Source organism: Onychostoma macrolepis, chromosome 03, assembly GCF_012432095.1.
Source record: "Onychostoma macrolepis isolate SWU-2019 chromosome 03, ASM1243209v1, whole genome shotgun sequence".
Taxonomy (NCBI): domain Eukaryota; kingdom Metazoa; phylum Chordata; class Actinopteri; order Cypriniformes; family Cyprinidae; genus Onychostoma; species Onychostoma macrolepis.
Window position 1 is genome coordinate 52,794,925 of NC_081157.1, and position 24,203 is coordinate 52,819,127.

The window sequence follows — 24,203 nt, forward strand, 5'->3', positions numbered from 1 at the left end:
TTTTTTATGCAACTCCGAGATGATCATGTCCCCACAAGGAGAACATGCACCATCCACGAAAGCCTCCTCAGTGTGCTGAATGTTCAGAGACACGAGGCAGCGATTGTGACCGTCCTGAGGCACCAGGAAATGACCACACCCAGAAAAAAAGTCGCAATCACCCGTGTTGTTCTTTTAGTGCTGAAGCATGCAGGGGAGCTGGTCAACGCACACTCCTGGTGTGGCTGTCTGCACGAAGACGATCTTTTTTTTTTCATTCTCCCGTGAGACCGTGACCACCACTGCTGTGCCGTAATACCCGCACGCCACTCGCTGTTGCAATCACCGAAGAGGACAAGAGCAGTAGTGATGCACCATCGCTCGGCTCCGAAGCAAAAAGATGAATTAATGCTGTGCACCTGCTGCCTCTTATACCCGCACTGCGGGGTGCAGCAGCCAGATAAGAGTCCGCATGCCAATGTCCATTCGCTCGTTTAGTTACACTCAAAGTGGATTGTTCTCTCTGGCGAGATCCCAATCTGTCGGTCATCACTGACGTGACGTCGAGAGCCACCGACTGAGAGGGAATGGGCTTCCAAATAAATGGGTCCTTTTGATTCATAAAAATAATTAGTCTTTTTAATCTGTTGATCAGAAAGGTTTGTTCAGTGACTCTGTCACCCAAACAATTCTAACAACCCCTTTGTAATAAAATCTTAATAGTGTTTAGTGGCTAAAGTGGTTTACTATTTTAAGTGTTGAATGGCTTCTAACTTTAACGCCTCTGATTGAAACTTGTCAAATCTGCTAAATCAACAACATGTATGAGACCGTATACCTACTAATCTACTGAAAGATGTTTCTGGATGTTGTAAAAGCATTTTTAACAGGGATGCAGCGATACCACTTTTACTAGAACGAGTCTGATACCAATACTTTTACCGGTGCTTGTGTGACGGTCTTGCCTGGGTGGTCTGTACAATGGAGACAGTGTGTGTGAATAGGGTTTCACTGATTCAATATGAGAATAAACCATTTCCACAGCAATGCTTTGTTAACTCTGCTCTGTTTAATTTAAAACAGTTCTCTTTTTTAACTTTGTGATCGTATAGTGTTTCAGTTGTAAATATAAACAGTTTGAATACAGATGACAAACTTTCAATTAATTATGAATCACAAATCAATGAATGAAGATCCTCAATGAAATACAAAGCAATACAATTAAACTCACAGTGACAGGAAACATCCCCACCTAGCGGAGAACTTAAGCAACTAATTTAGAATCAACAATTTAACAAACATTTAACACATTTAACAACATACCTGTACAATTGAGACAGTGTGTGTGAATAGGGTTTCACTGATTCAATATGAGAATAAACCATTTTTACATAAAACACAAGACAACACACAAATTGATTACAATTGTGTCTCGTAATACAAACGCATTATAACTCAATATTGAGCAACACACTCGACGCCAAACACGACTTAACAGAGTCCCAACATATTCATTGAAAGATACAGTCACAATAAAGCAAATATTTGTGTGCTTTGGACACTTATAAATGGTAATTCTCAGACCGTGAAAAACGTGCAACTTACCCACAGCAATGCTTCGTTAACTCTGCTGTGGGCGGTCCCTACTCCACACGCTAAATTACATCACGCACCACATAGATGGCGCTGTCCCCATTTATGCAATAATTTAACACCTTTCCACTCCGTTACATGCACCCCCCTTAAATTATGCTAAACTGGGGAAGCGTCCGTACAGTAGTAAAGTTTAACAACACAAGAACCAGAAGAAAACAAGAAAATGACTGTGATTGTCCTTGACACATTTCAGCGTAAATATCAATTACAAAATTCCTCCATAAGAGGTATGCAAGAATGGACCGGTACCAAAATCCAGACTAAACATAGACTAAAGAGATGCCCTAAACACCCCTCTTTACATACACAATTCAAGGATTGGAAAATCAGGCTACTTAAAAGAAAAATCTCAGCTCAAAAAGACGATATGTTTCTTATAATTCACCCATGCAAAAGGTTTTTCACCACATCAAAAAGAGAAATCAAAGATGGTGACGAATCATGCACAAACTGATTATTCATCTTACAGATCAATCTTTGTGGAGGTTTAATGGTCCTACCAGCCCTAGTCATTACTGTGTCTGTTCGAATGTGTTCTGGCTGAGTGCAAACTACAGGGTTAACTGTATCTGGAACAGGATTATTGTCTACTTGTGAAGGTGGAAAAACTGGCATAACCAAGGAGTGCTGTGTGGACGTCTGGTCTAATTCAATGCCAGGAACTAGTTCTTCATCCAACAAATGTGGAATGTCACTTCCCACATCACTTTCCTGCTCAACAGATATTGAGCTGTTACAGGTATCAGAGTCTGCCTTTGAATTGGAATTTTGAACATCCAAAGAACCCTGAACTCCAGAGAAAGCCACTGAGACAGTATCATTTTCAGGGCAGTTGGGCTGATCAGACTGCATAACCCAGTGAGCTGTTCTCGTATCACTGTCGGGATGATCAGGCAAGTCTGAGGTCGAATCAACTGAATGAGACTGAGATGGTAAAGCGGTTCCATCATCTTTGTACAGAAAGTTAACAGGGAGCAAGAGATTCCTGTGCACAGTCTTTTCTCTGCCTGTTTCCTTGTCTCTTATCCGATAGACATTAATGGGTGATCTCACCGACATAACGGCAGACTGAGCATGTGACGTTGCGGCAGCCCAGGAAAACTCTATTGTGGAGTTCAGTGTCCAGAGCCCCCCAGTAAGGACACTGGTTCCACTGGGCCACCCGGATGGCGCATTTTGCTGAAAACAGCTTGTGATAGGTGTAGAAGTGAGTGCCTCCGTAAGATAATGCGAGCTCAGCGACTTGTGCGAGATAGTCGCTGAGCTCGCGTCTCCTGAGTGGAAAAACTGAGCAAATTACTTCGGAGTAACGGGTGAAGGCGATCGTGAATTCGGAAAATGATAAAATGCGTGACGGATTATGAGCTGCATTTTTTTAGTGTGACGGAGAAATCGCCACAATCAATTTGGTGGTCTGAAGAAGGTGGTGAAAGTGGTGACAGGAGAGAAAAAAGGTCTATGTCCGCACCTGCTAGGATCTGTGTCCTAATGCTGCCAGCGACTGGGGGTGGTTCCAGGGCAGGGGCGTTCACGGGAGGGCCGGCGGCCCCGCGGTGTAGCCGCGGGTTCGATCGCGGTGTCTTGGCGGGCGCTTGGCATCTCCCGGCGGACCCTAGGCGACGAGGGAGTCGTCGTTTGCGAATATTTCGATCTCTGACATCGTGGCGATTGGGAGTACCAATGCTGCAATACTGTAGAGAGGACGAAGGTAAGATAGCTTGGCTATTTATAGAGATCTCTTCTTGGCTGATAGGATAGGCTGTGTGATTGCTGATGGTGTATTGGCCGTGTTAATTATCTGCGCGCGCTCCTCCCGAAATTTGTTAATAAAGCATCACTTCTTGACAAGATGGAGCAATTTCATTTTCCATGTTGAAGACACTTCGCATGCTGTCAGATCCAAGTCTGTCAATCCCAAGTCTTTCAAGATCTGCATTAACTCGTCCTCAGATTCCTGGGAACCATCCTCATGTCGAAAGTATTGAACTTGAGACTTAATATAGTCACTCTCTGGGAGATCTTCAACAGCGATGCACGTAGAAACATCCGCAATCTTTGCATTTCTTCTTAAGGTCAACACACTGTTTGTAGGGTTTATAACCTTCACAGGTATCCAGCCATCACCCCATAAAGGTGTGATGACTCGACCGACCATGATCTGCTTAGGGCTGCATTTGGACTGGGTGGGCTCCACCAGCACCGTACTACCCACAGACATCGTAGTGTTGGCAGGAAGCTTCCCCCATACAAGGTGTTCACTCTGGGGTTGAAGTGTCACACAGTGCTTGAGTTTAACAGTACCAACTTTCTCAGGTACGTGGTTGCCTCTCCATCTCTGTGTGTTGGACAGCAAGGAAATTAACTCTAAACACTCGTTTTGTCTATTACTGCTCGGTAGTGAGATCAATTTCCAGTAGTCATCTGTATTTTTCAGGAGAATCAGCAGGCTTTTGATGGTGTTGCTGCCCAAGATCATCTCATCAGTCTGGCCTGGAACGATCAGCACAGGTATTACCATTTTACATCCATAGACACAGACAGGCAGATCATACATCGCTGTTGGTGTGACTTGATGACCACCACATCCAATAATTACAACATCATCAGCAGAACATTTTCTCAACGTTAAAGTGCTCGCCAGCAAAGTAGCTTCAGCTGTCTCGCTGAGAGTGCAGGCCATTGAGCCACTGTCGAGTAATGCAGTGAAAGATGGGCCATTTTCCACAGATACAGTAGTGTAAAATAACGAATCAGTTCTGGGGACTCTTTGTATTCCTTGAAAGACAGCGGTTTTATCAGGCGAGAAATCTGTGCTTTTCTGTTGCTGTTCGCACAACGAGGGTTGCAGGCACTGGTACTGACCATTTGTCAATTGATTTGGATCTGAAGGTTAAGGCTAAGTCTTTATTCGGGCAGTGTCTGATAAACATATGGACTATTTCAACACTGGGCTTGTCAAGTGTTTTACCTTGTTCTCGCAGGCATTCCGAGGCGACATCTGCCGCTTTGTTGAGTCTCAGCCAGTAGTCGTATGGATTCTCATCCTCCTCGGGTAAGGTTGTGTAAAAGTCAGCAAGAGAAACAGGTGAATAATGACTACAACTGAAATGTTTGCGTAGCAGGCTGTAGACAGAGTTTGGACAGACGGCAGTAGCGGGGTCACAGTTCCTGATCCAGAATTTGACTACATCTTTTGCTTTACCACGTAGGTGTACAAGGATTTCCTCCACGTGTTCATCAGCACTCATGTTGCTCTTTTTAACAAATGTCCTCATCAGATCTTCCCATTCCTCAATTTCAACAGTATCTGTATCATCTCCTCTGAATGAAGGTGGCTCCTTGACTTTTCTGTGCTGAATCACTTGGTTTTGTGACACATTAGCCATGCCTGAGGGGCTGTCAGTCTTATAATCATCAGTGTGTTTCTTACTTGGTGTGTCCAAGTCCAAGCTACGGGAACTGAGATGAGACATAATGTTCTCTGCTAATTGTTGGCCAATTTGATGGACAATTGAACTCATCTGCCCTAACATATCAGGCACGCTATCATTGTTAGGTGTTGATGTGCAGGCTACCCTGTGATTGACATCTGACTGTATGTCTGCTGCATCATACTCTCTTAGAGGACAAACCCTTCTTGCATTGCCAGGCCTACTATCACAATCGTCAGCACTGGGACTGTTCATCGAAAAGGGAATTGGAAAACCTAAAACCCCTCTGCCTCTGCCTACTGGACCAGGAGTAAAATGGTCAGGTAAATATCCATGACCGTTACTCATTATGGGCAATGAAATACGCTACCAGACATGCAGGCATTAACTCAATATCAAAGAGCAGAATGTGGAAAGTCCAAAAGAGTGAAAAAGGATAAAGTGAGTGAGTCCCTTGATCACGAAAAGCCGTGGACTGATTATGAACTGTTCAACTGGTGATGGATGTCCTTAAGTGACAACACAGTGATCTCTCACAACTTGCTTGAAGACACGACCCATGACAACACAGCGGCATCACAACTTCACGGCACCAATGTGACGGTCTTTCCTGGGTGGTCTGTACAATGGAGACAGTAGGTGCGTTTACATGTACACTTTTTTGTCATTCCGATTAAAATCATTCCGATTGAAAGATTCGATGAACTGTTTACATGAGACGTTATCTAATCCGATATGGTGTTTACATGTGCCTGTGCTTTCGATTTTAGGATATGCTAATAGCCTACAGTGACAACAAAAACAAGTCACCAGAGGAAAAAACACCCATATTTACGTTAATATTTTTAATATCTGTTTGCACTTGCTTAGAATAAACGGTTAATATTTGAATCCTTGCGTTCATTTGAGCGCTCAGTCATATGGCCAGAACGCGATCATAGAAATCATATGCCCCTCTGTAATGCAGCTGAGATTAATTGTACTCTGATACTACAAAGTTGTACTGTACTTAAATGGAACAAATACACGATTTCTTACGAAGAGTTGCTGAACAATGAATCAAAGGAGCATTGCTTTATCACAATCGTGTTTCGTACAACATTCATGGCGTGAGCAAGTATAAATTCAAGCAGATCGGAAATTATGAATCTGTCATCTATACAAATGCAAAAGACAAAGGCAACTTTTGGTCAAGTTTTTTATTTTCATTGAGCTACTTATCATCACTGTGTTGTTTCTAAGCTGAAAAGCAGAAAATTGCGCTTCATTTCAGATCTGTTTTTCACTCCGGACATGAGAGCAGATAGTCCGTCACACAGCAAGCGTTCTCCTTTCTAATGTGTTTTTAACTGTATAATGGAAATTTTAACTTTATACCTCCACTATTACCCAGTCTCTACTGCAGTGTCGGTGTCCCCAAATCACAGAATGTACCGTTGCCGACTTCACGTTCACGTTCCGACGACCCGACCTCTGGACGTGATGATGTAGACGCAAAGTAATCGGTTTAAAGTGTTTACATGGCAGGATTTTAATTTTGTTCGGTTTATAGAAAGGTTTATCCCACCCCTCTCAAACCGATTACAATTTCATTCGGTTTGGGCATTTTTATTCCGATTGAGGTGTTTATATGGAGCATTTTCATTCGGATTGGACTTTTAAACCGATTACAGTGCTCCATGTAAACGCACCTAGTGTGTGTGAATAGGGTTTCACTGATTCAATATGAGAATAAACCATTTCCACAGCAATGCTTCGTTAACTCTGCTCTGTTTAATTTAAAACAGTTCTCTTTTTTTAACTTTGTGATCGTATTAGGGGTGGCACGGTACACAGATGTCACGGTTTGGTACGTACCTCGGTTCGGGGGTCACGGTTCGATACGATTTCGGTACAACGGGAGAAAAAAAAAATCTACTATGCTCAGTTTCTTTTCATTTATTTTGAACAGACAGTAGTGCAAATTAAAAATTTCCAACTAGATGTGAAAATACTAAATATTATATGTTTATATATATATATATATATATATATATATAAAATCTGTTTTGTTTTCATTATGAGTGTACACAAATAAAAGCAGACCTTTATACAGTGATTATTAATAAGACAACAAGTGTTTAAAGTTGATTCTGCTGGTATAAGGAAACAGTTGAAGTGATCGCGCTGGAGCGAGCGCACACACACACACACACACACACACACACAAAACACATCAGTTCCAGCATTGCTAACTTGACAGCGCAGTTGGTACTTTATCAAAATAAAATACAGTGAGCCAAACATCAGCGCGCACGCCTCTGTGTCACCGTTGGAACGCGACTGAAGTACAAAGCCTATCATTTACATAATGAATAATAATTTAGCATTCAGATACGTTACATCGCAAATATGGAAATATTATGGAATATTTGGATTTGTGCCAAATGATAGAGGTAGGATACTCAAGCACAAAGCTCCATTTCGCAAACAGTTGAGTGCGCAAGCCTTTAAATTATACTCCCTTGTCAGTCTATGTGAGAGAATGGCGTCAAATCTGTGCCATTAATAACCGAGCGCACCACTTATGCTGGCGCGCGCGGTAAATCACTTCCGCGAGAGGAAAACAGATCTACACGCAAGGAAACGGGAGCCCGCGAGCTAATTTCAAACACTCGCGCGCGCGTCACTCGTCCTCTGCACGCAATACAAGCCCTCGCGCGCGCGTGATCATCTCCCTATATATATGTGTGTGTGTGTGTGTGTGTGTGTGTATGTATGTATGCTTCTCATATTTGTCATCTTTTTCATTAACATTATCAAAAATTAATAGATATTGTAACAAATGTATTGTTCATTGTTATTTCATGTTAATTAATACATTAACTAGTGTTAACCAATGACACCTTATTGTAAAGTGTTACCTCTTAAATTAACCTTCATGTTCATATGACTTTTTAGGTACATTATCAGTGAGACGAAATTCAGAGAAGAGGCCCACTTCATATGTCTTTAACTCCTTAACATGTAGTGAATACTGTAAAAAGTATTTGAGTGTCTGTCTCTCTTCTCATCTTTCTGTCTGTCTTATCTCAACTATCTGTTTTTTTGTTTGTTTGTTTTTCCCTGATAGACTGTATTGCCCTCAACTGTAAAACTTTCAAATTGTTTCAGGCTATGCTTTCTCAAGCCAAGCCAACCTAAATTTTGACTTGACAAACTTTTTTAATTTAGTTGATTAATGCTGATTATAAATTAAATCTCTTACGTACTTTACAGACAAAGCAAACAACACTCTTTTTCTAACACCATCCTATAATATTTAAAAATACATTTAAAATATTTCCTTGTATGGCTCTTTTGCCTTTCCTCAAAATGATTTAATATTGTTTGTTCTTTTATGTAAAGGTGTCGTGAACTGGAGTGCATTTTCTGCACAATACAGACAGGGGTGCCGGGTGCCGTATTCACAGACCCAGTGCCTACGGTGCAGTGAGATTCTGTATTTAAAGACTGCACACCTAGGTATGTCAGGAATGACAGGAGGGGAGTCCTACATGGGTTTTATTCATTCAAAGAATTTGAGGGCTACTGCTCGGTTGATTGTTTTATCAGTGATGGAGGTGAATTTCAGAATGAGCAGATGCAATTTTTTTTCTTTCTCATGTGTCATGTTTATAGTCTATAGTCTTAATCTATATTTGTATATACAGTTATATTTTCTGTTTTGTTCTTTGAGATAATTAAAAAAAAAAAAAGATCATTGTTATCAGTTTGGTTTTTTGGAGGCACCATGCATAAAATGGGATGCAGACACTGAAAATATACTGTATATAGTAAATTGAATTTAAAACTACTTTATTGGCTTTAATATTTCACATGCAGAATTGCCAAAGCAAAAGAAAAATGTCCAAAATTATACAAAATAAATAAATAAACAAGAACCATGACAGAGGACAGATTAAAATAAGAAAGGCAGCAGGATTTTCTGCTATTTAAACTAATTGCAAACAGTGGTAATTACCTGTACTTCAGTATAGTAGTACATTATAAAACAGTATGCAATAATAACTTATTGAGTGTAAATTATAAATTTAATTCAAATTATTAAATGGATATCACCTTATTGGGACAATAAAGCCCTCCCTCACAACTTTTTGATTATTTCCTTAATTTTTATTGAAAATGAATGCTTTTTTGATGTGATTTGAAATTTGAAAAGGGAGAAAAAACTTTGCTAAAAGGCGGTTTCGAACCTGGGTCGATCGCGTCAAAATCATAGACTGTATAAAAACACAGATGTAGTGTCCGTGACGTCACCCGTAGGTTTCTGAAGAGCATTTTTGATGCCTAAAGTGGGAGGAGCCAACCGCCGCCATCTTGGCAAGCGCGTCACCACGCGTCACTCCCAGATAATCGAAAATGGGCAAAAAGGCGGTACATGGGTGGAGCTGGTTGCTGAAATCACGCCCACCTAGCTCGCCAGTGGTGACAGCAGCGGCAATCCACCTGTCACTCAACTGGCCACGCTCTAATTATGCAGAACTTTAAGGGTCAATATAATTTAAACAGATGAGTTCTAAAAAAATTCACCCCCCTCACAGTTGTCATGAAGGGTAAAATTTGCTATATAAACCAATATCATTTTTTGCACCAGGCTGTAAATATGTTTTTTTTCTGCTGTAAAGTTGAGCATTTTAACATGGGGAGTCTATGGGATTGACTCCCTTTTGCAACCAGCCTCCAGCGGCCAGTCGATGAATTGCAGTTTTAGTCACTTCCGTGTTGGCTTCACGAGAGAGCGGGAGGTTGCCGCTTGGTCAAAATGTGCAGAATACACGTTTTACCATCTGCGCCACTAGAGCTGACGACTGATGTTATCTTTTGTAATGTTAACTAGCCTAATAAGAAATATATAAGGCACCGTTAAAGGGTAATATTACAATATACACAGTGAAGTAAAGTGCAACAGAATGTTAATAAATTGTAAATAAAATACTACACAGATATTACAGAATAAACTCTGTAATTCTGTATCATTTTACCTGAGATGAGACATGGTTAAAATCATGGATATGTGCTGTATTACATTTTATTGTTTTATTTTTTTTCCCACCTTAGTGTTCTTAATACTTTTACATTTTATTGGAGTATTCTGTTAAGTATGCGCATGCGTTTTTATGACGTGTTACATCACGCACGACGCGAAAACACCTACCGTCACCACGTAATGCAAATTACACACACAATGCGCATGCGTGTCATAGACATACCATACGTCACTTTGCGCGGTAAACATATACGTGACGTAGATACCTGACGTCACCGCGCTACAGTCTGCAGCGAGGGGTGTCTCAGCCACAAGGGAACACTGAATGTTGCCTTCAACCACTGATAACGGCGGCAACGAGCACTCTGTATGTTTTTAGAAACAACACATTCCAGCGCCTGATCGCCTCTTTAACAAAGGAATGATATGAATGCTCTGCTATGCTACCTAAAATCGTTATTTATATAAAATCGCCCCCCTGGGAGTTGGTGCCCTATGAACACTGCGTACGCTGCGTATAGGGAGCAGCGGTACTGTTTGCGCCTCAGTCATATTTAGGGTATTCCAATCACCATTTATTTATTTATTTTTTTAAATACTTTAAATGTTTAGTTTTCGCTAGACTTAAATAGTATGCGCTTATTTTGACAGATCTGAGATTTAAAAATGGCGCTACCGGAAATTCTTCAGGACCAGACATGCGCAGTAGCGTTCCCACGCCTTTGTTATTGTTTACGTCCTTGAAATGGTCTATTGCCCTACACCAACCCTACCCCTTACAGGAAAATTTGTGCTATTTCAGATTTTCAATACACTCCATTCTGTGTGATTTATAAGCGTTTTGAAAAGTGGGGACATGGAGTAATGTCCTGAAAAGTCACCTTCTCCTTGTAATACCTATCATACCCTAGTCATTATACAAATTGATGTCCTCATTTGTCACAAAAAGCGCACACAGGTCACACACACACAGGTCACACACACACACAGGCTACACTGACCTGTGCTCAGTCATCATCGTCAGGCACGAATATATCATGCTCCTCCAGCAGAGCTGAGAAGTTCAACAGCAACAGATCTGGAGAAATCTCTCATCCTCTATCCTCAGCAGTGAATGGGTGCTGTCAGAATGAGAGTCCAAACAGCTGATAAAAACATCACAATAATACACACACTCCAGTCCATCAGTTAACATCTGGAGAAGACAAAAGCTGAAACAAATCCAGCATTAAGACGTTTTTGTAGGGAGTGGAATTATTTCCTTATGAAATTAACGGTAACACTTTAGAATACTGTTCCATCATTAATGAATAACTACACAAGAACTCATGAGTAACGCAATATTTTCACTCTAGTAACTACTAGTAACTAACAAGAAACTCTGATTAATGAATTAGTAAGTAATAGTGCTTAGTCGAATGTGGTAGTTCACTATTAGTTAATCAATAACTATTATTTTTTCATACCTCCCTAAGAACTACTGTATACAGGTTCAAAATTAATATGAATAATACATAATGTATAATTAATTCTAAAGTAAAGGTCATGGTAACCCACTAGTAATGACTCAAGTTTTAACAAATTCCTCAGAAGGAATTACTAATTATTTGGATCAGTATTCTAAAGTGAAGATCACAACTGAGACACAAGAAGGAGAGAGAACATGCACGGACCCAAGGAACGAGGTAGGGGACATGGGAAGTCTATCAATATTTTCCCTGGTGCCAACTGAGCAGGCAGACAATCCGTAACCAAACTCATTGACTGGAACTGGACAGGGAGACAGTTCAAAATCTGGCTTGTAGACTGGAATTGGACTGGTGGATTTTTCAGAAAGGAAAACAATGGCAGACAATTCACAGTCAGGCTCATTCATCGAAACAGGACAGACAAATAATTCAGGAGCAAACACATTGACTGGAAGGGGACAGACAGACTGTACAATAATGGTCTCCGTGGCAATGACAGGGTTTATAGGACAGATATGGGGTGCATTTATAGTTTCAGAGCTCAAGACAGACAGTTCAAGTTTAGATTCTTTGGCAGAGTCAGGCAAGACAAACAGTTCGAAATCAGACACATTAGTTAAGACGAGATGGACAGATCGATCGAAATCAGCCACCATGGCTGGTTCAGAACGGGGCGAGAGTTCAGGGACAGCCCTTCTGGCTGCGACAGGACAGGCAGAGAGTTCACAGACGGCCTCCATAGCCGTGACAGGGCAAGACGAGAATTCACAGATGGCCTCCATAGCCGTGACAGGGCAGGACAAGGAATCACAGACAGATACCATTGACACCTCTGGAGCTTCTGCAGCAGTTGCCACCACCTCTGAAGGTTCTACAATGGTAAACTCTGGACACAGGGCGAGTACAGTAACGGTCTCTTTGACCGCAACACAACAAGGAGCTGAAGCGAGCACTGCCACTTCAGGAGGTTCTGCAGCATGTGCCACCACTTCTGGAGAAGTTGCAGCATGTGCCATCGCCTCTGAGAACACAGCAGCGAGTATCACTACCCCAAGAGGTCCTGCAGCATCAGCCGCCACCTCTGGAGACATCACAGTGGACGTCCCTACCTCGGGCAGTTCTGTGGTGGTGTACGCAGCCCAAACGCAACACAAAGCGATCCCCATCATGGGAAATGCTTCTGACAGGGCAATTAGTGCAGGAACAGGAGGGTTGGAGTGAGTCTAATATCCAGTCCACAAAGTTGGCCTCCAGTTTGAACTGATGCAAGAGCTTCTCAACCAGCAGGTGGGGCTGAATGGTGTAAAAGGCTGACGAGAAATCTACAAACAGTAGTCTGGCATGGGTTCTGTTGCCCTCAAAGTGATTAAGAATGAGGTTGAGTACTGTTACAGTTGCATCCTGGACCCCTCTGTTGAGTCTATATGCAAACTGTAGTGGGTATAAAATTTAGCTGTATAAAATCAGAGACTGAAAGGTGCCGCGCCAAGCCTCCGCCAGATGGAAAATTTCCCACAACACCACCAGCAGTGTACATCCAACAGACCGTTTCAGGAACCTGTCAGGAAAAAAGCGATCACTGCAGAGCTGATCGTGCGCGTAAGTTGCAGATATGTGATAAAAAGGGCACTCGGATGACTTTAACAAGTTATACAAACAACAAACAAACAACCATCACGCTACTATGCTGCCGGTAATAACTACACAAGAACATGTTACGAACTACAAGTTAAACCCCTACTCAAAGAGAAAATAAATTAGTTCATAACAATTAACAGGGATCCATCTAAGAAAGATCCCTGGGGTCCCCGCTCTCATCCTCAGTTTCTCAACCACAGGAGACTTAAATACAAATAAACATAAGTTTATTAGATAAGAATAAACAAAGGAACATCATAAACTTTGGGAGGGGCAAATTGCCAAAGTAAATTACAATAAACAAAACTACTACTATACCGAAAACTAACCTACAAATCAAATAACAAATAAAATACAAGTTCTTACCTCCCTGCTAACATAAACAGGAGAAAACGAACAAAACAAAACAGGCACCCGTCTCCCAACCAAGCTCCACTGAAACAAGGTCCAGGACGTAAGCAACCAAACGCACAATTACAACTAACACATTACTTTAGTCAATGGTTGACAACAAATGTCTCACTTAGCGATGCTTTCACATACACATGTTAAACAGTGGCGGCAACAACAAAGCCACGAGGAGAGCGGGGAGCCAACGATTCCTTCCACCAGATGACTTAAATACTGCGGCAATCCTTCCTGCCACCAACCAGCTCCGTCCTCCTAATCAGCTTCACCTGTAAACAGTTAGAGCAAGAGAGGGAGAGACAGAGACACACAGGAAAAGACCTACGCACGCACACACATAAACGAATGATCCCGTTCCCCTAGAAACATACGAATCCATTCGTAACAAACACAAGAACACCGTCGTGGTGTTCTCCTGATCCGTCGTGGTGTGCTCCTGCTCTGTCTGCTCCGCCGTGGAGGTCTTCTGTCCTGTCTGCTCCGCACTGGTGGGCTCCTGCTCTGTCTGCTCCGCCGTGGAGGTCTCCTGACCTGTCTGCTCCGCCGTGGAGGTCTCCTGGCCTGGCTACTCCGCTCTGGGTGGGCTCCGGTCCCATCTGCTCCGCCCTGGCTCCCTGCTTCGCCGGTTCTGCCTGGGTGTCCTGCTCTGCCAGCTATGCCTCAGTCCCCGGTCTTCCCACTTCCACGTGGACCTGGCCTCCGTCCCTCCCCCTGTTCCGCCTCCGCTCCACCACCCTCCTAGATTGTGTAGTGTTTGGAGCGTCTGGAAGCCGCTCCTTGGGGGCTCTGTCACGAATCCAGCCTATGAACTTCCGTTCACCCTCCACCAGAGGAATTCCTCTTCCTCTTGGCTGAGTATTGACCTGCACATAGCTCTCTTCAAGCGCTAGCTGCCTTACCGTGCCATTCCGTGTTTCTGTTCAGTTCCTGTATTGTCCTGCATTTATCACTCCCCTAGTGTTAGCTGCTTTACGCAACGTTTGTTGTTTTCTAGTCTGTGTTCCCAGTATTTACCCCTGTCTCACTGTTCGGACTCTGTTTATTCCCCTGCCTGGATTATTGCTGTGTACCCGGATTAACTCTCTTTGCCTTGCCCTGTTGGATACTGTTCGCCGATCATCGACCCACGCTTGTCCTAGGATTATTCTTTGTCTTGTCCCTGCCATACCTGTTTGCCATTGTTTCGACCCTGCCTGTATTTATGACCATGCCTGTAAATAAAAGCTTGCACATGGATCCGCATGTCTCACGTCTCGTCAGCCCTGTTACAGTCACGATCGACACCTTTCATTCATTTCACTTTACACATTTCACATGACAGTCGATCTAGATTCCTACCACTGCTACAAAATATCACCTAAATGAAATCAGATGAATACGTGTGGAATCGTCCACAGACGGCACACACAGTGTTCAGCTAATAAAGATCCTCAGCGCAGGCAAACAGTTGAATTTGCAGATTTAGCTCCAATTGTCTGAAGGTCTTTATGTTCTCCCTGTTCTTAAATCTCCCCCGGTACGAATGAGAAACCGCTTCAGATGATTCAGTGCGTGCAGGGAACTGAACAAACCATTCAAAGTGATTCGTGAACAAATGCACACCGTTTTGCAGGCTTCTTTACTCAAGACCTTGAATAGAATTGACTCAAAAGAGTGATACATTCATGCATGGGGCAATCTTTCATGCCCCAGATAGAAGAAAGCACTTGGAATAAATTATGTTTGATAAGGATTTGATGAGGACGCAGCATCAGACATGAAAGAGCTGGATCTGAAGATGATCTGCTTACTGTGATTGTTCTTTGAATGACTGCGTAGAAAAGATAATTGAATGAAGCGCTTCCCTCATGCAGTGCAGTGATACGGTTTCTCTCCAGTGTGAATCTTCTCATGTGTTTTCACGTCTCCTGACCGACTGAATCTCTTAGTTAATGCTGGTTTTGATTGAAAGGTGTCAGAATACACAGTGCATCACAGTTTGTTGCGTATGGGGCTGCATAGCCGCAGACCAGTCAGGGTGCCCACGCTGACCCCTGTCCACCGCCGAAAGCACCAACAGTGGCATCATCAGAACTAGACCACGGAGCAATGGAAGAAGGTGGCCTGGTCTGATGAATCATACTTTCTTTTAGATCACGTGGATGGCTGGGTGCGTATGCATTGCTTACCTGGGGAACACATGGCACCAGGAAACACTTTGGGAAGAAGACAAGCCGGTGGAGGCAGTGTGATGCTTTGGGCAACGTTCTGCTGGGAAACCTTGGGTTCTGCTATCCATGTGGATGTTACTTTGACACGTACCACCTACCTAAGCATTGTTGCAGACCATGTACACCCTTTCATGGAAACGGTATTCCCTGGTGCCTGTGGCCTCTTTCAGCAGGATAATGCGCTCTGCCACAAAGCAAAAATGGTTCAGGAATGGTTTGAGGAGCACAACAACGGGTTTGAGGTGTTGACTTGGCCTCCAAACTCCCCAGATCTCAATCCAATCGAGCATCTGTGGGATGTGCTGAACAAACAAGTCCGATCAATGGAGGCCCCACCTCATAACATACAGGACTTAAAGGATCTGCGGCTAACATCTTGGTATCAGACACCACAGCACACCTTCAGGGTGGAGTCCATGCCTCGACAGGTCAGGGCTGTTTTAGCAGCAAAAGGGGAACCAACACAATATTAGGAAGGTGCTCATAATGTTATGCCTGATCGGTGTATATGACTATTATGTCATGACGTTGTGAAATGTTAGCTGCTAAAATGAACGAAAAAACCTTTGCTATTTGACATAATTTGACACTGTATCCAGTACTGGTGTGTTGCTGTGTTTCACAAGGTTTATTACAGATTATGTCATGAAGATGTAATAATGTTCAGTGTCGTACTGATTATTCTCGTTAGTTCGTTCAGATAATGCAGAGCTGCAGCCGTGCCCTCACCAAAAGCTTTTATACACTGCACACATTTACCATCTGAAGTGAGTATATTTCTCATAATTAATAAGAAATACCAAACAATTATTAATAAAGGTGCTGACGACTGATGCTTGAGAGACACAAACTTTAATCACATCTCTGTTTTTCCTGTTTATTCAGGACTTTTCTGTTTTTACATACTCTTTCACCTAGATATCATACTATAGAGACCGTGTCTGTTCCCTGAACTAGAAAATCACTGATTCTTGAGAAGTGGGACAAAACAGTGTGCAATATTGAAGAAATAAAACCTTGCACTCAGACAAATGAAACAATGTATCTTCATTCATTCATTCATGAATCTTACATGTATTAATGTGCTATTGAGCTATGCTTTGATTCAACCTCCCAAATTTTGTCTTTTTTATCAAAATGTGCTTTTTACCTTTATCTTTAACAGAGATCAAGGTGTTTTTAACATTTCAAAACACATTCTCGTGTTAGCAGACAGATTACAATTTCACATGTGACCAACAATTCCTCAACAAATATAAAATATCATAATCAAATATTATCAAAATATTCATCTGACGGTCGTGACATAGACCTGAATAATTTTAACGATCAAATACACTGAATCAATCAATTACTGCATTAAAACAAATACAACAAACAGTGCATGTTATTGTTTATAAAACTTTTATTCAAGATTCATATTTAAGTATTTTGATATATCATTGGAACACAAATTATCTATTTTCTCTCATCTCAGAACAGTGTGTCTGCTGTGGTAACACAGTAACTTTTAAAAAGCATTTATATGAACAAATAAAACAGTTAGTTGTTACGTCTATCCATTTACATTCACCAGGACCTTTAATATTCACATTTAAACATCTTAACAAATGATCCAAAAATGATCAGAACATATATGATATTCCTAAACCACAAAAATATGATGACTTCATATTGAATATCAACTCTGACGCTGCTGACAAATTTAGCATTTCTTTCACAAAACAGAAAGATTTCATAGTAGCCGTTTAGTTTTTTTCTGTTGATGCTAGATGCTAATAGAACCTGCTTCAGGAAAATAAAATGATCTAAATCTTTCAAATAATTTCATCAGAAATTGGAAGATGGTGTTGACATATCATGGTGACCAGGAAATATTAACATTAGGATTTAAAATATTCTAAAACTATAAAAATGACCAGAGTCTGTCTGACACTGATGTACTCTGCAGAGATGAATGTGGCGAGGGGTCCTTTAGAGTCACAGCTGCCCCTGATATTCCCTGATTTTATTACATTTTAATGAATGTCTGACGGTGTTGACAAAAAGTGGGGACAGAATTCTGAATCCTTATGAAACACACATGCCCTTGAAACAATAAAAAAATAAAAATAAAAACTTTGATATGAGATATTATTAAGTCTTGCTTTTAATAAAACACTTTTTTTTTATCATAAAAAAAAAAAACATTTTCATCCATTTTATAGCATATGAATGATTGAATTGTATCTGTGTTGTTTCGAGGGGAAAAGCATGAACTGCTTGAATTCCATTTTACAAATTAGACAATGAAGACTTCACATATTGTTATTTCAGCAGCATGAAAAACAAAACGGTTATTCAAACTGGGAATAAATAACAAAGAAACACATCGCTCCATGACTTCAGTCTAAAACTGTGAGTCCTGCACTTTCACAAAAACTCTTGTTATAATTACTGAAGCAGTCTCCTCTGCACAATCAATCTCTTTTCTGCAGTTTGTTGTTTATGCTGATGAGAGAATATGTGAATTCAATAAACACTAAAAAACTCCAGAGTTGCAAATACACACCGTTCTGCCGGCTTCTTTGCTCAAGATCTTGAGCAGAATTGACTCAAAAGAGTGATTCATTCATGAATGGGGCAATCTTTCATGCCCCAGATAGAAGAGTGCACTTGGAATAAATTATGTTTGATAAGGATTTGATGAGGATGCAGCATCAGACATGAAAGAGCTGGATCTGAAGATGATCTACTTACTGTGATTGTTTTTTTGAATGACTGCGTAAAAAAGATAATTGAATGAAGCGCTTCCCTCATGCAGTGCAGTGATACGGTTTCTCTCCAGTGTGAATCTTCTCATGTGTTTTCAGGTGTTCTGACCGACTGAATCTCTTGTCACAGTGTGAACACTTGTATGGTTTCTCTCCAGTGTGGATCATCTCATGTCTTTTCAGGTGTCCTGACCGACTGAATCTCTTGTCACAGTGTGAACACTTGTGTGGTTTCTCTCCAGTGTGAATCCTCTCGTGTGTTTTCTGCTCTCTTGACCGAGTGAATCTTTTGTCACAGTGTGAACACTTGAATGGTTTCTCTCCAGTGTGAATCCTCTCGTGTGTTTTCTGCTCTCTTGACCGAGTGAATCTTTTGTCACAGTGTGAACACTTGAATGGTTTCTCTCCAGTGTGAATCATCTTGTGTGTTTTCAGGTCTCCTGACCGACTGAATCTCTTGTCACAGTGTGAACACTTGAATGGTTTCTCTCCAGTGTGAATCATCTCGTGTGTTTTCAGGGCTCCTGACCGACTGAATCTCTTGTCACAGTGTGAACACTTGTAAGGTTTCTCTCCAGTGTGGATCCTCTCATGCTGTTTTAAATGGTTCGCTGTAGTAAAAGTCTTCTCACACTCAAAGCACATGTACTCTCTCACACCAGTGTGTATTTTCTGATGTATTTTCAAACTTTGTAGATGTGAAAATCTCTTTCCGCACAAATAACATGAATGTGGCTTCTCCTTTAAATGAACTCTCAGGTGTATATTCAGGTTTGAAGCCCACAAATATGTTTTCCCGCATTGATCACATGTGTGCAGTTTCTCTCTAGTGTGGGTGTTCATGTGTTTCTTAAGATGTGCTGATTGTGTGAAACTCTTCCCGCACTGATCACAAGTGAACGGTTTCTCTCCAGTATGAACTCTCATGTGAAGCTCAAGACCATATTTGCTTGTCAAACTCTTTCCACACTGAGAGCAGGTGAAAGATTTCTTGTTTCTTCTTTTCTTTAAATCTTTCTGTTTGGTTTGAAAGCAACTCGAGGGTTTTTCTCCAGTTTTGACATGATTTTTCTCCTCAACTTCACTCAGTTCTTCTTTCTCTTTGTTTTCTTCAGTCAACTCTAAAATAAAATTAAAGGTGGTTCATTTTAAATAACTTGGAAAAAGCAGAGAAATGTGGACATTAAAATGAATCTTGATATAACATTGTAAAGTAGATAATTGTTATACAATATTTTGGTCATTGATCAAACTACACTTTTACTTTTTTATTTACAATTTACTTTTATGAACAGCATTAATGTGCAAAATCAAATTTTACTTAGAAAATTAATATATTCTGCTGTTATTAAATGTACCATCAGCAGCAGCAAAAAAACTGGTGTTTCAGCGATGACTAATCTGAACACTTCTGATTGGCCAGTGCATACATAAGCTCAACAGAGTCGTGTGTGATTGGTTATAAGGTACAATGCTGTAAAAATGCTGTAAAAAAGAAATATGAAGCAGCACGAGCAGATCTAAATTTAATGGCGTAATTGACACTTTTCATTTAATATTCACTTTATTATACGTCACAAAAGAAAAAAAAAAGAGGGGAAATGTGCAAAACATCACTCATCTCATTAAAATAGGCTAATATTATCGCTTATCTTATGTGATTTTGGCCCGTTATTATACACAGTACAACAACATCATTTTTCTGTCCAATTTCAAAAAGAAAAAAAAATAAGTTTTTATTGAATTTTTTAATTCATTTGCCTGAATTTGTCAAAACTGATGTAAAATAAACTTAATTTAGAGGTGGCAGAAGGGTTCGCCGAGGGCTCCACACAAGCTAGAACTGCCATTATTCTGAACTGACCGGACACTTCAGTGATTAAGAAACGCTCCTGATGTGTGATTCAGGTGCAAATTAAAGAAAAGGTATAACTTTTCTTAAATCATAAACAAAGTGAAAAACATTGACAGAATTTGATTTCTTGATTATTTGATATTTTATAATAGTGCATTTAAAATTTCAAAATATGTGAAGCAAAAGTAAAAGTGAATGAATAATAAGCCAATAAGTTCTCCTCTGCTGCCATCTACTGTTTTTTTTTTTTCAATTTTAAATAATTGGTTGTCTACCACAAAGTGTATTTGGTTATCCCATTAAAAATAATATTTAAATTTGATCATTTTTATAGTTTAAAGTGCTGTAAATAGTTGTGTTGTCACTGAAAAGTGCTTGAATTTCTCTCTCAAAAGGTTGTACAAACCCTGAAATGAATGCGGTAATAACATGTGTCTATTTCTGCCACAACACCATGTTATCCTGTAGTTATCATCACATACTGTATCAGCGGTGTTTGATGGGTTTATAACAGAACTCAGTGCAGAATCTGAACGCTTCTCTCTGGATCTCGCAGCAGTAACAGTGTCATGAGATCAGCATTGGTTCTGTTCTGATCTCTGATATGTTTGCAGTGTTTGTGCGGCGCTCAATTATCGGTCCGAGCTGATAAGCAGCTCAAACTAGTAGCACTGTTTTGTTACACTTTTGGTACGTTTGCTGTTTGAAGTTTCTCATATGAAATGGAAATGGAAGCACTATATTATTGCAGAGCTCTAAAGATTTTTCCTGTTACAGCAAATCTAAATCTGCTTGAAGCGTTATAACCATCAGCACTATTAATAAAGAGAGAAAAATAAACACCAACCTGTTTGTTGTTCAGTATCTTCAGTGTGTTTGATTCTGCAGGGTTCTGGATCTCTCATCTTCTCTCTGTCCTCTTTAATAAACTCAGTCTCTGCAGATTTCAGCTCTTCCTGATGCTCTGATGCTCGTCTTCACTTGTAAACTGATGGGAATATTCCAGCATTTATTGCTGAATTACTGTGGGCGGAGCTTCACTGATGATGATGTGTTTTCTGGGGGAGGAGCTTCATTGAAGGTGAATTGCAGCATTTGAGGAGCTGATCTGCCAAAATAAATAAAATATATCACTTACTGCAGATTGTTTTCACAGCTATAGATATATAAAGGTATGAAATAGCCTACAGATTTGTAACAAATGCCCTCAGTATTGACACCAGATCTCCTGTAAATTGCCACTTAAAGCTCCTTTCATTGAAGACATCAGCATAATAAAGGAGGTGAAAACAGGAACTATTGACATGAAATAAAGAGTGTTTTCAGCAGCTGTTAATATTGATGAGTCTCAGACGATCAACACTCATTCAACAAGACATTCAGGATCATCAGCAGATCATCTCACTTTATTCTGAGTGTTTCTGTTAGAAACACATTATTTGAGTCAAGATATAAGATACGATAAGTCTATAAGTGTTCGAATGAAAGACAATACTGTTAATATCACAATATGGCATGGATAAAACTTCAATAATAGGCTACAAAAACACTAATAACACTCAGGTATATACCTATCCAACAACACCATAGCCTAACGTCCATATGAATCTTATTATAGTTTGATTTTTTAAAATTTTATATATAACTACATTAATTGCAGTAAAGTAGCCTACTTAGGTCAATAACACATTTGCAGTTTTTAATGTACAGAAACTGACAACGATCATAAAACTTTTAAAAAATAAAGAGCACCAGCAACATTTAACATTTTCTTGTGTCAGAATTCATCAATATTTATCTATATTCACATTTATGAATAGATTTGAAATTACCACGTTCACAGGCTACTCATTACAGGGACATTAAAGTGTTTAGAAGTTCTATATATATTTCAGTTTTATCAAGTAGGCTAAGTATAATCTGCCTGAGATTTGGTGCCACGCCTCTGTTTGTGCAAATAATGTAGCTACAATAAAGAAAGGTGAACTAAAAATAGGATTAAAAAGTAATAAATGTAAAATCTCAGGCGAATGAAAATCCGTCCAGCGTTTGGCGCCAGATCTTTATTCAAACACAAACCCCGCCAATAATAACCAACAACAACAGAGTCTTCTGAGGAGAGTTCAGCAGTTCACATTTACACTACTATCAAACACACTTATACAGTTTGTTTAAGCGACATTTTACAGGCTCATTTCTGTGTTTTCATCGGATTTGTGCGTCTTTTCTGGCGTCTTCTGCTGAAATAAAGAGTTTAACGGAGGGGGAAAAAAGTTTAAAGTGGCTTAACGTACCTAAACAACGATACTTGGGTAAAGTTGGTTTTATATTGGCGAATTCGGACTTCTGCATTCAGTTACTTGTTAACCCAAATTTGTGTCAAACCTTACTTGTAATAAACACTAACTGCTGTCAAAAGAACGAGCCCTTATTCCACAGATAAAGTGAATAATATCACGTTAAGCGTTTTCTCCCCCAGAGAAGTCCGTTATATAGAAGTCCGTTATAAGGAAACAGCTTAACGTACCTTGACCGGGGAAAACCAAACTTCTTTCAGATGTTACTTATAATAAACCCTTTCTGCTGTCAACAGAACGAGCTCTTTCAGCGTATTCAGAGTAATATCACGTTAAGCATTTTCTTCCCCATAGAAGTCCGTTATAGAAGTCCATATATACAACCAGCAGTCCGTTTTTAGGGAACAGCTTCACGCGGAGTTCAGTAAATTCGACTTTTTTTCCCCCGGATCAATAACTCACGAGCAGAACATGTTAATTACACAAATAACTCCTCTTTTCTTTCGTAGTGATGTCTGAAACGAGATACAAGTGTGTTTTCCTCAAAACAAGCTTTCCTCCGCTCTGAACAAACTACATTGATCTCAATGCGCTGCGTCTGAGAGACGAGTCTGAAGTCTGAAGGGACCGTCTACAAAGTGCGAAACGCGAAAAATTTTACTAATAAAATACTCAATAACTTCACAGTAACACACTGTATTGTCACCAAATTCAGTTCACACATCACTGCTCTCCTGCTGGTTGTTTTACAACATTTATTTTGAAAACTATTGCTTTTACACATTTTTATGATTTTTTTTTTTTTTTTTTAATGAAAAATAGTTAATAACTTCACTGCAGTGCTGGCTGGTGGCAAATTTTCTAGGTGGGGCGCCACATTCAAAAATGTTTGCATACATCCCAATATGATTTATCCCAGTATAACAAAAAGAAAAGGATTAAGACTTGAAACATTTTAAATAAATTTAAAATGTAAATTTCACCAAATTCAAGATTGTGGATGATTCTCACAGAACTGCAAGCCTTTTTCAAGAAAAATGAAAACATTTTTTCTTTATATATATTTTAATAATACCGGTAATTCAAAATTGATGTATACAGTGCAACAGCAAAATCTGTAAGAAAAATAAATGTTAATTTTTTTTAGACCATTTTCTATACATATATAAATAACTACAAGTCAAGCTGCAGTACCAAGCAGGACCACACGGAGACGCCAACAGACCACTATCCCAGTCGCCTTAAAGTTATATAAATATACACGGATCTGTATTCAGAATTATTAAACAGAGCAAAACACAAATTAAAAAAGTAAATAAAACCATTATGAATTTGTTGAGTGTGGTGATCTGAAGGCAGCTGATTTCCTCATGAAGCCAAACACTCAGGAACTCTCGCAGCACACATGCAATCCAACAAAACAATAAACTCTCTAATCTGACAAGAAGATCTGGCAGAAAGACCATCTGCTCATCAGT

At 40.2% G+C, this 24,203-nt stretch overlaps 1 protein-coding gene across 1 annotated transcript; it reads right to left on the reverse strand.

Moving 5' to 3' along the window:
* Window positions 1–17,118: 17,118 nt before the first annotated feature.
* On the reverse strand, window positions 17,119–23,405 carry LOC131536528 (gastrula zinc finger protein xLCGF3.1-like). Its single transcript, XM_058769523.1, has 3 exons — window positions 22,956–23,405; window positions 21,276–21,536; window positions 17,119–19,694 (listed from the first exon to the last, which is right to left on the reverse strand). Exons 2-3 carry the CDS (start codon window positions 21,331–21,333, stop codon window positions 18,616–18,618), a joined length of 1,137 nt encoding a protein of 378 aa, XP_058625506.1. The 5' UTR covers window positions 21,334–21,536; window positions 22,956–23,405; the 3' UTR covers window positions 17,119–18,615.
* Window positions 23,406–24,203: the final 798 nt, after the last annotated feature.